The 13,336-nt window shown below is 42.4% G+C and overlaps 1 protein-coding gene across 1 annotated transcript in view; it reads right to left on the reverse strand.

The window, feature by feature from the left end:
- Positions 1-8,298, reverse strand: part of LOC131720946 (uncharacterized) — an 18,221-nt gene extending 9,923 nt beyond the window's left edge. The window contains exons 1-5 of the mRNA XM_059013485.1: positions 8,139-8,298; positions 6,682-6,720; positions 5,235-5,287; positions 1,737-1,954; positions 518-559 (exon numbers count right to left, since the gene is read on the reverse strand). Coding sequence (XP_058869468.1) covers positions 518-559; positions 1,737-1,954; positions 5,235-5,287; positions 6,682-6,720; positions 8,139-8,282 — 496 coding nt within the window. The 5' untranslated portion in view covers positions 8,283-8,298. The remainder of the gene's footprint in view (positions 1-517; positions 560-1,736; positions 1,955-5,234; positions 5,288-6,681; positions 6,721-8,138) is intronic.
- Between the last annotated feature and the right edge of the window lie 5,038 nt (positions 8,299-13,336).

Genomic DNA, 13,336 nt, shown 5'->3' on the forward strand with positions numbered 1-13,336 from the left:
CATCAACCTCCACCATACAAACGTGAGCTGGAGGATAATGGGAAATGTAATTCTGAAGTTCTTCTGATGGGTACATGTAAAGTCATCTTGGAAACAGAGCACAAACGCAAGCCAGAGCCTAACCCTGGTAGGCACAGGGCAATGCAAGGCAGGACTACACCCTGGACGGGATGCCAGTAGGGCACCACACACTCACACTCACACACTCACACAGAGGGCAATTTAGAGTGACCAATCAACCTGAACGCATGTCTTTGGACTGTGGGAGGAAACCGGAGTACCCAGAGAAAACCCACAATGTGAACACACTGGGGAGAACATGCAAACTCCACACAGACAGACCCCTGAGGCCGGAATCAAGCCCAGGAAGCTGTGAGGCAGCAGTGCTAACCACCATATTCGATAAGGATTAGCAATAAGCAGTGTCCGGTGACGTTAACAGGGAGGGACATTAAGCAGGTTTGACTACACATTGTTATGTTGTGTAGCTGTAGCAGTAAAAGAAAGAATAACAGACCTGTACTTCCAGGGTTGGTCGTGGAAGGACTGTAGGCAAGTTCTGAAAAAGAAAGAAAGAATACCAAAGTGAAATCAAGCACAAAGACTGTAAAACATGAAGTGAATCTGGCTGAAAGCTGCACATTTCTTCATGAAATCAAAGTATGTTTTTACCTTCTATTTTATTAAAGGGGAACTCTAGTTGTTGTTGATTTGTGTGTGTGTGTGTTGCATGTTCCCACATGTTGCTACAGCTGTTTCAGTAAGGTGTGTGTGTTGTTCTTTTTAACATCCTGACCACTTTTTTTACACTATTCATTTGCAGTCTACACAGTGCTCTGATGGCTTCAAATGTACCGTTCAGAAGAACTTCAGAACTACATTTCCCATCAACACCCTGTTCCTGTATCTATGATGGGGGTGATGGGAAATGGGGTTCTGAAGTTCTTCTGAAAGATACACGTGAAGACATTGCAGAAACCGAGCACTATAGACTGCAATTTAATAAGAGGCAACATACGTAGACATGTAACACACAGAGACACAAAAAAATAACTTCAGCTTCCCATTAAGTTCTAATGAAGCGACTACAGCTGTACCCATGTTTAAGCAAGCGCTCACCCTGTTATAGATAGGGAGTGCTTATGGGAGAGCTCTCAATACAAGTCTATGGGGGAAACAATACAAGTATATAGGAAGTGCATTCAATACAAGACAATGGGAAGAGCTCTCAATACAAGTCTATGGGGAGAGCTCTCAATACAAGTCTATGGGGGAAACAATAGAAGTATATTAAGATCATTCAATACAAGACTACGGGAGAAACACTCAATACAAGACGCAAGCTTAAAGGGGAACTTAGGTTGGTGTTTTTTTTCGCCTGTTTTAAATTACAGGCGACACAGTGCTCAGTTTCCACAAGAACTTCAGAACTACACTTCCCATCATCCCCATCATAGATACATGAGTAGGAGGATGATGGGAAATGTAGTTCTCAAAGTTCTTCTGAACGGTACATTTGGAAAGCCATCTTGGAAACTGAGCACTGTAGAGATTTAATGATGTAAAAAAAGTGGTCAGGATGTCAAAAAAAAAAAAAAAACCTGACTTCCCAGGACCCAGGACCCTGGAGCTGTGAGGCAGCAGTGCTAACCACCACACCACAGTGCTTCCCCAATTAAAAAATATAACACTTCGAATAACTGGATTAGTTTTAGTAATTTAAAGTTGCCACTGACCAGGAGAGTATTCTGAGTGTGGGAAGGAAAGGTGCTTCAAAACTCCGTTCAGGCATTTTATATCAAACAGTGGACCAGCAGGAAGCAGGAAGCTGCTGTGAAGGGGACACTTCTCCCATTGCTCTGTGTGATACTCAACTTCAGCTGGAGCCAACGCCACATTAAAAATCAGATTTGTGATCTCACACTGGTGTCTTCCTTCCTTCTCAAATGAAAATCTGGATGAATAAAACATTAAATAGAGATATTACTAGTGCACTGCATGCATTACTGTCTCTATAAAACTAAAACCCCTATTACAGCAGGGGATCTGTCTGTGTGGAGTTTGCATGTTCTCCCCAGTGTGTTCACATTGCGGGTTTTCTCTGGGTACTCCGGTTTCCTCCCACAGTCCAAAGACATGCTGTTCAAGTTGATTGGTCACTCTAAATTGTTCTGTGTGTGTGTGTGTGTGTGTGTGTGTGTGTGTGTGTGTGTGTGTGTGTGTGTGTGTGTGTGTGTGTGTGTGTGTGTATGTGTGTGTGGTGCCCTGTGATGGACTGGCGTCCCGTCCAGGGTGTAGTCCTGCCTTGCATTGCCCTGTGTATGCCGGGTTAGGCTTTGGCTCACCGCAACCCTCTATAGGAATACAGTGCCTTGCGAAAGTATTCGGCCCCCTTGAACTTTGCGACCTTTTGCCACATTTCAGGCTTCAAACATAAAGATATGAAACTGTAATTTTTTGTGAAGAATCAACAACAAGTGGGACACAATCATGAAGTGGAACGAAATTTATTGGATATTTCAAACTTTTTTAACAAATAAAAAACTGAAAAATTGGGCGTGCAAAATTATTCAGCCCCTTTACTTTCAGTGCAGCAAACTCTCTCCAGAAGTTCAGTGAGGATCTCTGAATGATCCAATGTTGACCTAAATGACTAATGATGATAAATAGAATCCACCTGTGTGTAATCAAGTCTCCGTATAAATGCACCTGCACTGTGATAGTCTCAGAGGTCCGTTTAAAGCGCAGAGAGCATCATGAAGAACAAGGAACACACCAGGCAGGTCCGAGATACTGTTGTGGAGAAGTTTAAAGCCGGATTTGGATACAAAAAGATTTCCCAAGCTTTAAACATCCCAAGGAGCACTGTGCAAGCGATAATATTGAAATGGAAGGAGTATCAGACCACTGCAAATCTACCAAGACCTGGCCGTCCCTCTAAACTTTCAGCTCATACAAGGAGAAGACTGATCAGAGATGCAGCCAAGAGGCCCATGATCACTCTGGATGAACTGCAGAGATCTACAGCTGAGGTGGGAGACTCTGTCCATAGGACAACAATCAGTCGTATACTGCACAAATCTGGCCTTTATGGAAGAGTGGCAAGAAGAAAGCCATTTCTTAAAGATATCCATAAAAAGTGTCGTTTACAGTTTGCCACAAGCCACCTGGGAGACACACCAAACATGTGGAAGAAGGTGCTCTGGTCAGATGAAACCAAAATCGAACTTTTTGGCAACAATGCAAAACGTTATGTTTGGCGTAAAAGCAACACAGCTCATCACCCTGAACACACCATCCCCACTGTCAAACATGGTGGTGGCAGCATCATGGTTTGGGCCTGCTTTTCTTCAGCAGGGACAGGGAAGATGGTTAAAATTGATGGGAAGATGGATGGAGCCAAATACAGGACCATTCTGGAAGAAAACCTGATGGAGTCTGCAAAAGACCTGAGACTGGGACGGAGATTTGTCTTCCAACAAGACAATGATCCAAAACATAAAGCAAAATCTACAATGGAATGGTTCACAAATAAACATATCCAGGTGTTAGAATGGCCAAGTCAAAGTCCAGACCTGAATCCAATCGAGAATCTGTGGAAAGAACTGAAAACTGCTGTTCACAAATGCTCTCCATCCAACCTCACTGAGCTCGAGCTGTTTTGCAAGGAGGAATGGGCAAAAATTTCAGTCTCTCGATGTGCAAAACTGATAGAGACATACCCCAAGCGACTTACAGCTGTAATCGCAGCAAAAAGTGGCGCTACAAAGTATTAACTTAAGGGGGCTGAATAATTTTGCACGCCCAATTTTTCAGTTTTTTATTTGTTAAAAAAGTTTGAAATATCCAATAAATTTCGTTCCACTTCATGATTGTGTCCCACTTGTTGTTGATTCTTCACAAAAAATTACAGTTTCATATCTTTATGTTTGAAGCCTGAAATGTGGCAAAAGGTCGCAAAGTTCAAGGGGGCCGAATACTTTCGCAAGGCACTGTAAGTGGTAATGATAATGGATGAATGGAATGTCCCTATTAATTTACCCTGGAAAATAAAAATCATCCATTAATTTAAATTAAGGACAGCCTACAATGTGTCTCTTTAGACTTAAAACCCCATTCATTTAATTTTAATTGAATCTGTCTTTTTAAGGGGTGTATCTAATGGGGTAATACAGCTTAATAAACCCCTGAAACTATTTAAGGGATGTATTTAAGGGATAAGAACCCCTTAAAGTATGCACAAATTAATAGAAAATTAAGGGGTAAATGCCTCACTTTTCCATTAAAAGTATAATTGTAGTGAATTCAGAAATTAAGGTACAATGAATGTAATTTTCCATCCATCCATCCATTATCATTAACCACTTAATCCCTTACAGGGTCACGGTGAGACAGAGCCTAACCCGGCATACACAGGGTGCAAGGCAGGACGACACCCTGGACAGGACACCAGTCCATCGCAGGGCACCACAAACACACACACATTCACTCACACACAGGGAAATTCAGAGTGACCAATCAACCTGACCAGCAAGTCTTTGGACTGTGGGAGGAAACCGGAGTACCCAGAACCTACAATGTGAACACACTGGGGAGAACATGCAAACTCCACACAGACAGACCCCTGAGACCAGATTCGAACCCGGGACCGTGGAGCTGTGAGGCAGCAGTGCTAACCACCACACCCTATATTTTAGATATTATAATTTAGTATTAATTCAATCAACAATACATGTTCATTTGGAAAAATTAATTAATAAAACAAATCGAATTGTAGTATATGGATACCCCCCCCTCCCCACACAAACTTATGTTTAAAGGGCAACTCAAGTTGTTTTGTGTTTGGGTGTTACATGTTCCAATATGTTGTTTATTATTTATTTATTCTTACATCCTGGACACATTTTTTTACACTATTAAATTGCATTGTCTACAATGCTCTGCTTCCAAGATGGCTTCAAATGTCTTCTTCAGAAGAATTTCAGAACTACATTTCCCATCATCCTCCTGGTCATGTATCTACGATGAGAAGGTGATGGGAAGTGTAGTTCTGAAGTTTTTCTGAAGGGTATATTTTGAAGTCATCTTGAAAACCAAGAACTGTAGACTGCAATTTAATAGTGTAAAAAAAAAAGTGGTCAGGATGTCAAAAAAAAACCTGTTGTAGCAACATATGGGAACACGTAACCCAACCTGGGTTCCCCTTTAAGGTACATTATTTTTTAAAGCTCTACCTGTAGGTTGTGGTGTAACCCTCCTGGTGTATTACTGGTCGAAATTCTGTCACCTAAAATAGATCAAGAAATACGCATATCTCAGGTATATTTATGCAGGTATTTGATACTCTAGAATGTATTAACAATTATATATTCGACTGTTTTTATTGTCAATTTTATTATTTATTTAAAGATGTTTCTTTTCCACTGAAGTGATGAAGGGCGGCATGGTGGTGTGGTGGTTAGCACTGCTGGCTTGCAGCTCCAGGGTCCTGGGTTCGATTCCAGTCTCAGGGGTCTGTCTGTGTGGAGTTTGCATGTTCTCCCCAATGTGTTCACATTGTGGGTTCTGGGTATTCCGGTTTCCTCCCACAGTCCAAAGACATGCGTTCAGGTTGATTGGTCACTCTAAATTGCCCTGTGTGTGAGTGTGGTGCCCTGCAATGGGCTGGTATCCTGTCCGGGGTGTAGTCCTGCCTTGTGCCCTGTGTCTGCCGGGTTAGGCTCTGGCTCGCCTCGACCCTCTAAAGGAATAAGTGGTTGTGATGATGGATGGCTGAAGTGATGAAGTACAGGTCATGGCAGAATGCTCAGAGCAAACGCCCACAAAGAACAGGACCTGTCTGATAGACACAGACTGAGAGATGCATTTGTACTGCAAAAGTAACAGGAACTATGTACAAGTGAAGGTTTACAGTATGCTATCCCTTGGGAGTAAATGCTTATATGGTAGATTAGCTTAGAAAGAAGAGGAAAGGGCAGTGATGTAGCTCAAAGCTTGAGATGCAACTACAAAAAAAGCATGAAAATGAAAGACAGACACCTCTTCTGACTGTGTGTCTCCAAATATATTTGTCTTTGTTGTTGGTATACTGTTTAAGTTTGTTAACAAATGAAGGTATGTTAAGTTTTGATCAAAATGGGTTGAAAGTTTATCCATCCATTCATTATCATAACCACTTAATCCTTTAGAGGGTCACTGCAGTGATCCGGATCCTAACCCGGCAGACACAGGGCAATGCGAGGCAGGACTGCACCCTGCACGGGACATCAGTTTTGCTTACACACACACACACACACACAGAGGGAAATTTAAGATCATCCTGAACAGCATGTCTTTGGACTGTGGGAGGAAACCAGAGTACCCAGAGAAAACTCACAATGTGAACACATTGGGGAGAACATGCAAACTCCACACAGACAGACCCCTGAGGCTGGAATCGAACCCAGGACCCTGGAGCTGCGAGCCAGCAGTGCTAACCACCACACCACCATGCCGTCCGCTGTAATGAATGTCCTCATGTAAGCTACTGTATGGAGCAGGAGTAATTGACACAGTCCAGAGTCAGTTTGAAGACAATTGGAGCAGTTGCTGTGTCCCTTCCAGTAAGTTTTCTCTTGTATCTGTGTCCAGAATATAAATGGTTATATTGTGTAATTGTAGTGGTTAAAGAAAGATCCAGACCTTTACACGTCTTGGTCCTGGAAAGCTTGTGGCCGAGATCTGAAAAAGAAAGAAAAGCCAAATGGAATGAAGCGCAGATAGTCAATAAACCCTGATGTGAATCTCCCTGTGAAATCACAATGCGTTCACTTTCTATTTTACAAAGTTCACTCATGATTTTAAATGTGCTAAAACATAAATGAATTGAGGTGCGGAGAGACTGGGGACAACTGAAGAGCTTCATTCCAAAATGCTCTATATCCATCTTCACAGTTTTTGGTTTTTATATATCCATCCATTATCATTAACCGCTTAATCCTTTACAGGGTCGCAGTGAGCTGGATCCTAACCCGGCATACACAGGGCGCAAGACGAGACTACACCCTGGACGGGACGCCAGTCCATCGCAGGGCACCACACACACACACACACACACACTTACTCACACACACACACACACACACACACACACACACACACACACACACACACACACACACACACACTTACTCACACACACACACACACACACACACACACCACACACTCTCTCTCTCATACACACACACACACCACACACACACACACACACCACACACACACACACACACACACACACACACACTCTCTCACACACACACTGACACACACCACACACACACACACACACACACACACACACTCTCTCACACACACACTGACACACACTCTCACACACACACACACACACTCTCTCACACACACACTGACACACACCACACACACACACACTTACTCACACACACACTCTCTCACACACACTGACACACACCACACACACACACACTGACACACACACACACTCTCACACACTGACACACACACACACACTCTCACACACACACACCACACACACACACACACACACACACACTCTCTCACACACACACACACACACACACACCACACACTCTCTCACACACACACACACACAGGGCAATTTAGTGACCAATCAACCTGAACAGCATGTCTTAGGACTGTGGGAGGAAACCGGAGTACCCAGAGAAAACCTGCAATGTGAACACACTGGGAAGAACATGCAAACTCCACACAGACAGACCCCTGAGGCTGGAATCGAACCCGGGACCCTGGAGCTTTGAGGCAGTAGCTCTAACCACCATGTCAAAGTGTTGCCGAAAAATTAACATATCAACAATTTTTTTTTTTATTCTTTTAAAAAAAGAATAAATGTGTATATGCGCCATAAAATGAATGAAACATGACTTACTCGCACACAGCGTCTTTAAATGAAGCTACGCTGCTCTGAGCTGTGGCGTGTCATGTTAACTCACATTGTATTATTGTATTCAGTTTAGAAAAAGTGTCGCTGATTGCGAATTGGTGTAAAACCCTTGATGAATCTGGGCCACTATCAGTATATTGTAACCCCTGTAGTATGTTGTTCTGTTTTGTTTCCACCCCCCACACATTTCACTTACTGGAAACGTTCTTGGTTCTGGGAATTCGTAGTCAGTATCCGAGTTAGAATCTGAATCGCTGTCATCTTCAGAATCTGTTTCTGAAACCTTAGGAATAGCACCGTCAAGCAAAAACATCGGAAATGTTTCACACGAAGCCGACATCTTATTTTAGGCAATTTAAACGCAGGTATATCTGCAGCTTCACAAGTTGAGTAGCCAGGCAGTTTAGTACACAGGTAAAACATGAAAAAATGAACACATTCAGTTCAAACTGTTTCAGTTTGTTGTGTCGAAATAGAAACAGGAAGTGTCGGTATGAAAGTGAAAGTGTGCTTTACCAGTGCGTGAATAACTTTCGGTTATCTTTTAAACTACAGTCACAGACTGCGTTCCCTTGATCAAATAAGCGTCTGCGATGCTTTAAATAGTTATTATCATAGATTTCCAATTTAAAAAATTGTTTTACCTCAACAATCTAATTAAGAGTGAAAAAAGCAAGATCATTTTATTCAACAGGCTCAGTTTGACCTTTTACGCATGTCCTTATACAATGTAATTTTCTCATATGACGGTAATATTATTAGTAGTAATTTCTTAGCAAGTATTGTTATTATTTACATTCAATTATCCATTTATTACTGGAGCAGTAAAGTACCTTGCTCAAGGGTACAACAGCAGTGTCTCCCACCTGGGTGGATTGAACCCCAACCCACTGGTCAGGAGTCCAGAGCCCTCACCACAACTCCACACTGCGGCCCTGTATATTACCGATATTTTATTGACTGTATATTGTATTATTCTACTGAGTAAATACTTTATCCATGTGTAAATAGGGAGGTATAAAACCAGTGAAAGCTTTTTTAAAAAAATGATTTATCGATGTACATATTCGGCTACTTTCTTTTAAAGTAATTTATACTTTAAACGGTTATAATAATGAATGGATGGGTGGACAAACGTATGCTACATTTTATCAGCAAATTACGTTATATAATTTGTTTGCTTAATTAAAAATCTCAATGATCTCTGTGTTGTTTTCCCACAATGTAGGTTTTTTTTCTTTTTTATTTGCACAAGGACGTTTCCGTCTTTTTTTTGTATTCTTGAATCTGTATTTTCCTGCATCTGAGTTTTTTTGTGACCCTTGTTTTGTAATTTTCTATTTTGTTAAATAAAAAGCATTACAAACAAGTAAGCATTTAATACATTATTAATACATGAATCAATTCTTTACCCAGCAGTAGATTTATTAATACATGAATCAATTCTTTACCCAGCAGTAGATTTATTAATACATGAATCAATTCTTTACCCAGCAGTAGATTTATTGGTCAAACAAACATTAAGGAAACAATAAAAATCGTTTAAAAACAATGAACTATCTAGAAGCTACAGTTTCAACAGATACCCTCTAGATGGCAGTGTTGCCAAGTAAAACTCCTAGAGACACAGGATTGAGGCACTCCATGAAGATGGGGAGTCTATACCATTGTACAAAAATGTATAACATAATCACGTTTTTATTTTACTATAGTAGTGATTCAATGCAAAAATAATTGTAGTCAGGGGTACAACAATATAATATACTGTATCACTATTGAATAGTGTTATGGTCTGTTATAGCCTGGATGAATATTGACTGTGTAATAAATGTAATGTTCTGTTACACTTGCTAAGTCCAAAATTTCAAGAAAACAACAACACATTTGAGTTAAAAATAGTTGATTTCCTTCATTGGAAGAGATAAAAAGCCAATGTTTTGGCCTTGAGACACTTTTCTGTGAAGCGCACTATATCAAATAAATACTGACTGATTGATATTGCTGATAATTTCTGTTATGATGTCACGTCCTGTGATGTCATGCTGTCTCTTTGCAGTGAAGCCCAGGGCAGGGCTGCTGTGATGTCACTTCCTGTGATGTCACGCCCGCTGTCTCTGCAGTGAACTCCAGGGCAGTGCTGCAGTGTTGCTCCTCTTTCTCCAACACAGGCCTGTGAAGATGGCTGCAGTTTTTATTGTGTTCACTGCAGTGCTGCTGCTGTGTCTCCCAGGTAAGAACCTGCAAAGGACAGGAAGCCAGATAGCAACATGGCTGATGTTCATCAAGTACATATTTTTACACACAACAAAGGAACAGATGAACTGTTATATCTTTTATAAGATTGGTATTTTTCTCCAAATCAGAAAAAGCTACATGACCACACCAGAAAGCTGCAAAAATAGAGATAATTAAGTCATAAAAACTGAAGGCTTCGTTTTTATGACTTAATTTTCTCATAAAAACAAGAGTTCAGTTTTTACAGGTTAACGGTGGCTACCCCAAGTAGCACTACTACTCCTTGACTAGCCCGTGTAATTTAACATGAGGTAGTCCAAGATTAGTGCTAACCAGGGTCTGTGAAACCACTGGTATGGCTATTAGTTACATTATTTCTAGATTCTCCAAAATATTGTGTTAGTACTACAGTACTACTCCAATATTTCTTTGTAAGAGTAAGGGTATATATTGATCATGTTTGTGTGTATCTCTGTACAGATATTCTTAAAAAGCGCTTATAAATAAAATGTGTTATTATTAGTAGTATTTATTGCAATTTTGTTGTTGTCTACAGATTTCTCGGACGATATTATGAAGATTGACCAGGCCCCTGGTTCACTGTTTAAGAGACCTGAACACTCTGCTGTACTCCAATGCCATCACAGTGACAGCAGCTATCCTTATATGTACTGGTACCAGCAAACAAGTCCAGGAGCTCTGGAACTGATTGGATATTTTCGGAATACAGCTGAATCCCCTGAAGTGAAGTTCAAGAAAAGATTCAATTTAACTGGACATGCAAAATAAACAGGCACTCTAACAATCTCTAGAGTAACACCCGCAGACAGCGCTGTGCACTTCTGTGCAGCCAGCATCCAGCATCCACAAAAAACTCTGCCTGGACAGTTTCCCGAGTTCACAAGATAAGTTTGTTTCACCACCTGCTTGAAACCACTCTGCAGAGTCCGCAAAGCTGCACAGCAGACATAGCATGAGTTTCAGTTATTATTATTATTATTATTATTATTATTATTATTATTAATCTCTTTGCAGATGCCCTTACGTAGGGATGGAGAGTCAATCCCAAAAGAATCGATTCTGTATCTTAAAAAAATTATAATCGATTCTATTTTTGGAATCGTATGCAGTCGACTCCAGCACCAGATCCATTCCAACTTATATTTCAGTAGTTCGGGACAAAACACCAATCACACAATATATTTATTTGAACTGTTTATTGAAGAAATGTGGGGTATGCGATAGCTGTGGAAGTAATAGCAGTACATGACTTACGAAAGTACATTACTTTGGCATCAAACATAACTTGGTTTGAGGACTCACGCCTGGCCGTGGACGAGGCAGAGACCCCAAAAGACAAGCTGGTCTCAATGCCGCAAGTAGGAGTAATTTTACCTCATTAAAAGGGACTAACCCTAACAGGGGTTGCTGATACTAAGAGCATATCTGTGAAAAAATATTTTTTAGATCTACGATATTTGTCCTGTTTATAATTTGGACTGTGGTTAAATTATCTGAGTGAGTAAGGATAGAATTTTTGGGCCCAAGAGATCCCCAAAGAAATACGGCTACGGCCACCGGATACATCTCATACAATGACGAGGGAACAGCGCTGAATTCTAAGGAGGGAAACCAAATTAATGTCTGTACCTGCTAGCATCTGGTGGTGCAGGGAAAGGGAGACCGGCTTGGGATTGAAGATCAGAGAGTTTTCGGGAGGAGGCATGGTTGGTTAATATGGAATGAGGATACCACCTTTGGCAGAAAGGCTGGATTTGTTCTTAATGAAACCCGTGAGTCGTTTCCTGTGAAAGCCATACATGTGTCATCGATGGACAGTGCATGAAGCTCACTTACTCGTCTGGCAGACGTAATGGCTATTAAAAATGCCACCTTCAATGAAACCGGACGCAGCTCCGCTGACACCACGGGCTCAAAAGGGGGACCTGTAAGGCCCCGTAGTACCAGTTCCAGGTCCCACTTGGGGACCATACTCTTCATAGGAGGACGAAGCCTCCGAGCTCCCTTAAGAAACTGCACTGCCAGGAAGTGTGCCCCAGGGGACACAGAGTCAATTTTATCGTGGCACACTGATATTGCTGCCAGGTATACCTTCGAAGTGGACATGGATTTTCCCGTATCAAACAGGTGTTGTAAGAAGGTTAGTATTGTCTCAATAGGGCAGGTCACCGGATCATGACCCTCAGCAATGCACCATTCTTGGAAAACTTTCCATTTATATGAATACTGGGCTCTAGTGCTTGGCGCCCTAGCAGACTGTAGTGTCTCCACTACTGCTTCTGGCAAACCTCGTCTGAAGAGATGGTTCCGTTCAACGGCCAGACCCAGAGCTGGAGCTGGGCTGGGTTCGGGTGCCATAATAACCCCTCCGCTTGGCTCAGGTGACCCAACAACATGTTGGAGAGGAGAGCGAACCAGGGGTGCCTCGGCCATCTGGTTGCAACCAGCAAAACCTGTGCTCTCTCCACCCTGATTCTCTCTAGTGTCAGGGGTAACAACGGTAGCGGGGGGAACGCATACAAGAGCCCCTGTGGCCAGCGCGTCTACTCCCAAGGGGCCCCCATCTCTCCATGGAGAACCATAGCGGGCAATGAGTGGACTTGGCTGTGGCGAAGAGGTCGACTTGAGCATTCTGAAACCTCTCCCAAATCTGTTTCACCACTTGAGGATGCAGTCTCCATTCTGAGCTGTCTAGAGCTCTTCTGGACAGGAGGTCTGCTGTCTTGTTGTCCACACCAGGGAGGTGAATCACTCTGATGGAACGCAAGTTTATGTGCGTCCAAGACAGGAGTCTGTGCGCTGCGTGGTGAAGGCCCAGCAAGCGGAGGCCGCCTTGGTGGTTTATGTAGGCTACCACGGTAGTATTGTCTGTCTGGACCAGCACGTGTTTGTGCGCTAACTGCTGCCCAAAATGAGAGAACGCCAGGTTCACTGCTAGCGGCTCTTGGGCATTTATATGCGCTTGCTGCCAATGTCCCTTCCACTGACCTCTTATTCCCCTCCCATTCCAGACCGCTCCCCAGCCCAGAGGTGTCTGTGGTGACAACTTTCCTTCTGTGAGTGGAGCCGAGGGGGGATCCGAGGGCAGATTGCCGGGACGGAGCCACCACTCCAGTGTCTTCCAGCATTGTCTGGACA

Source organism: Acipenser ruthenus, chromosome 45, assembly GCF_902713425.1.
Source record: "Acipenser ruthenus chromosome 45, fAciRut3.2 maternal haplotype, whole genome shotgun sequence".
Taxonomy (NCBI): domain Eukaryota; kingdom Metazoa; phylum Chordata; class Actinopteri; order Acipenseriformes; family Acipenseridae; genus Acipenser; species Acipenser ruthenus.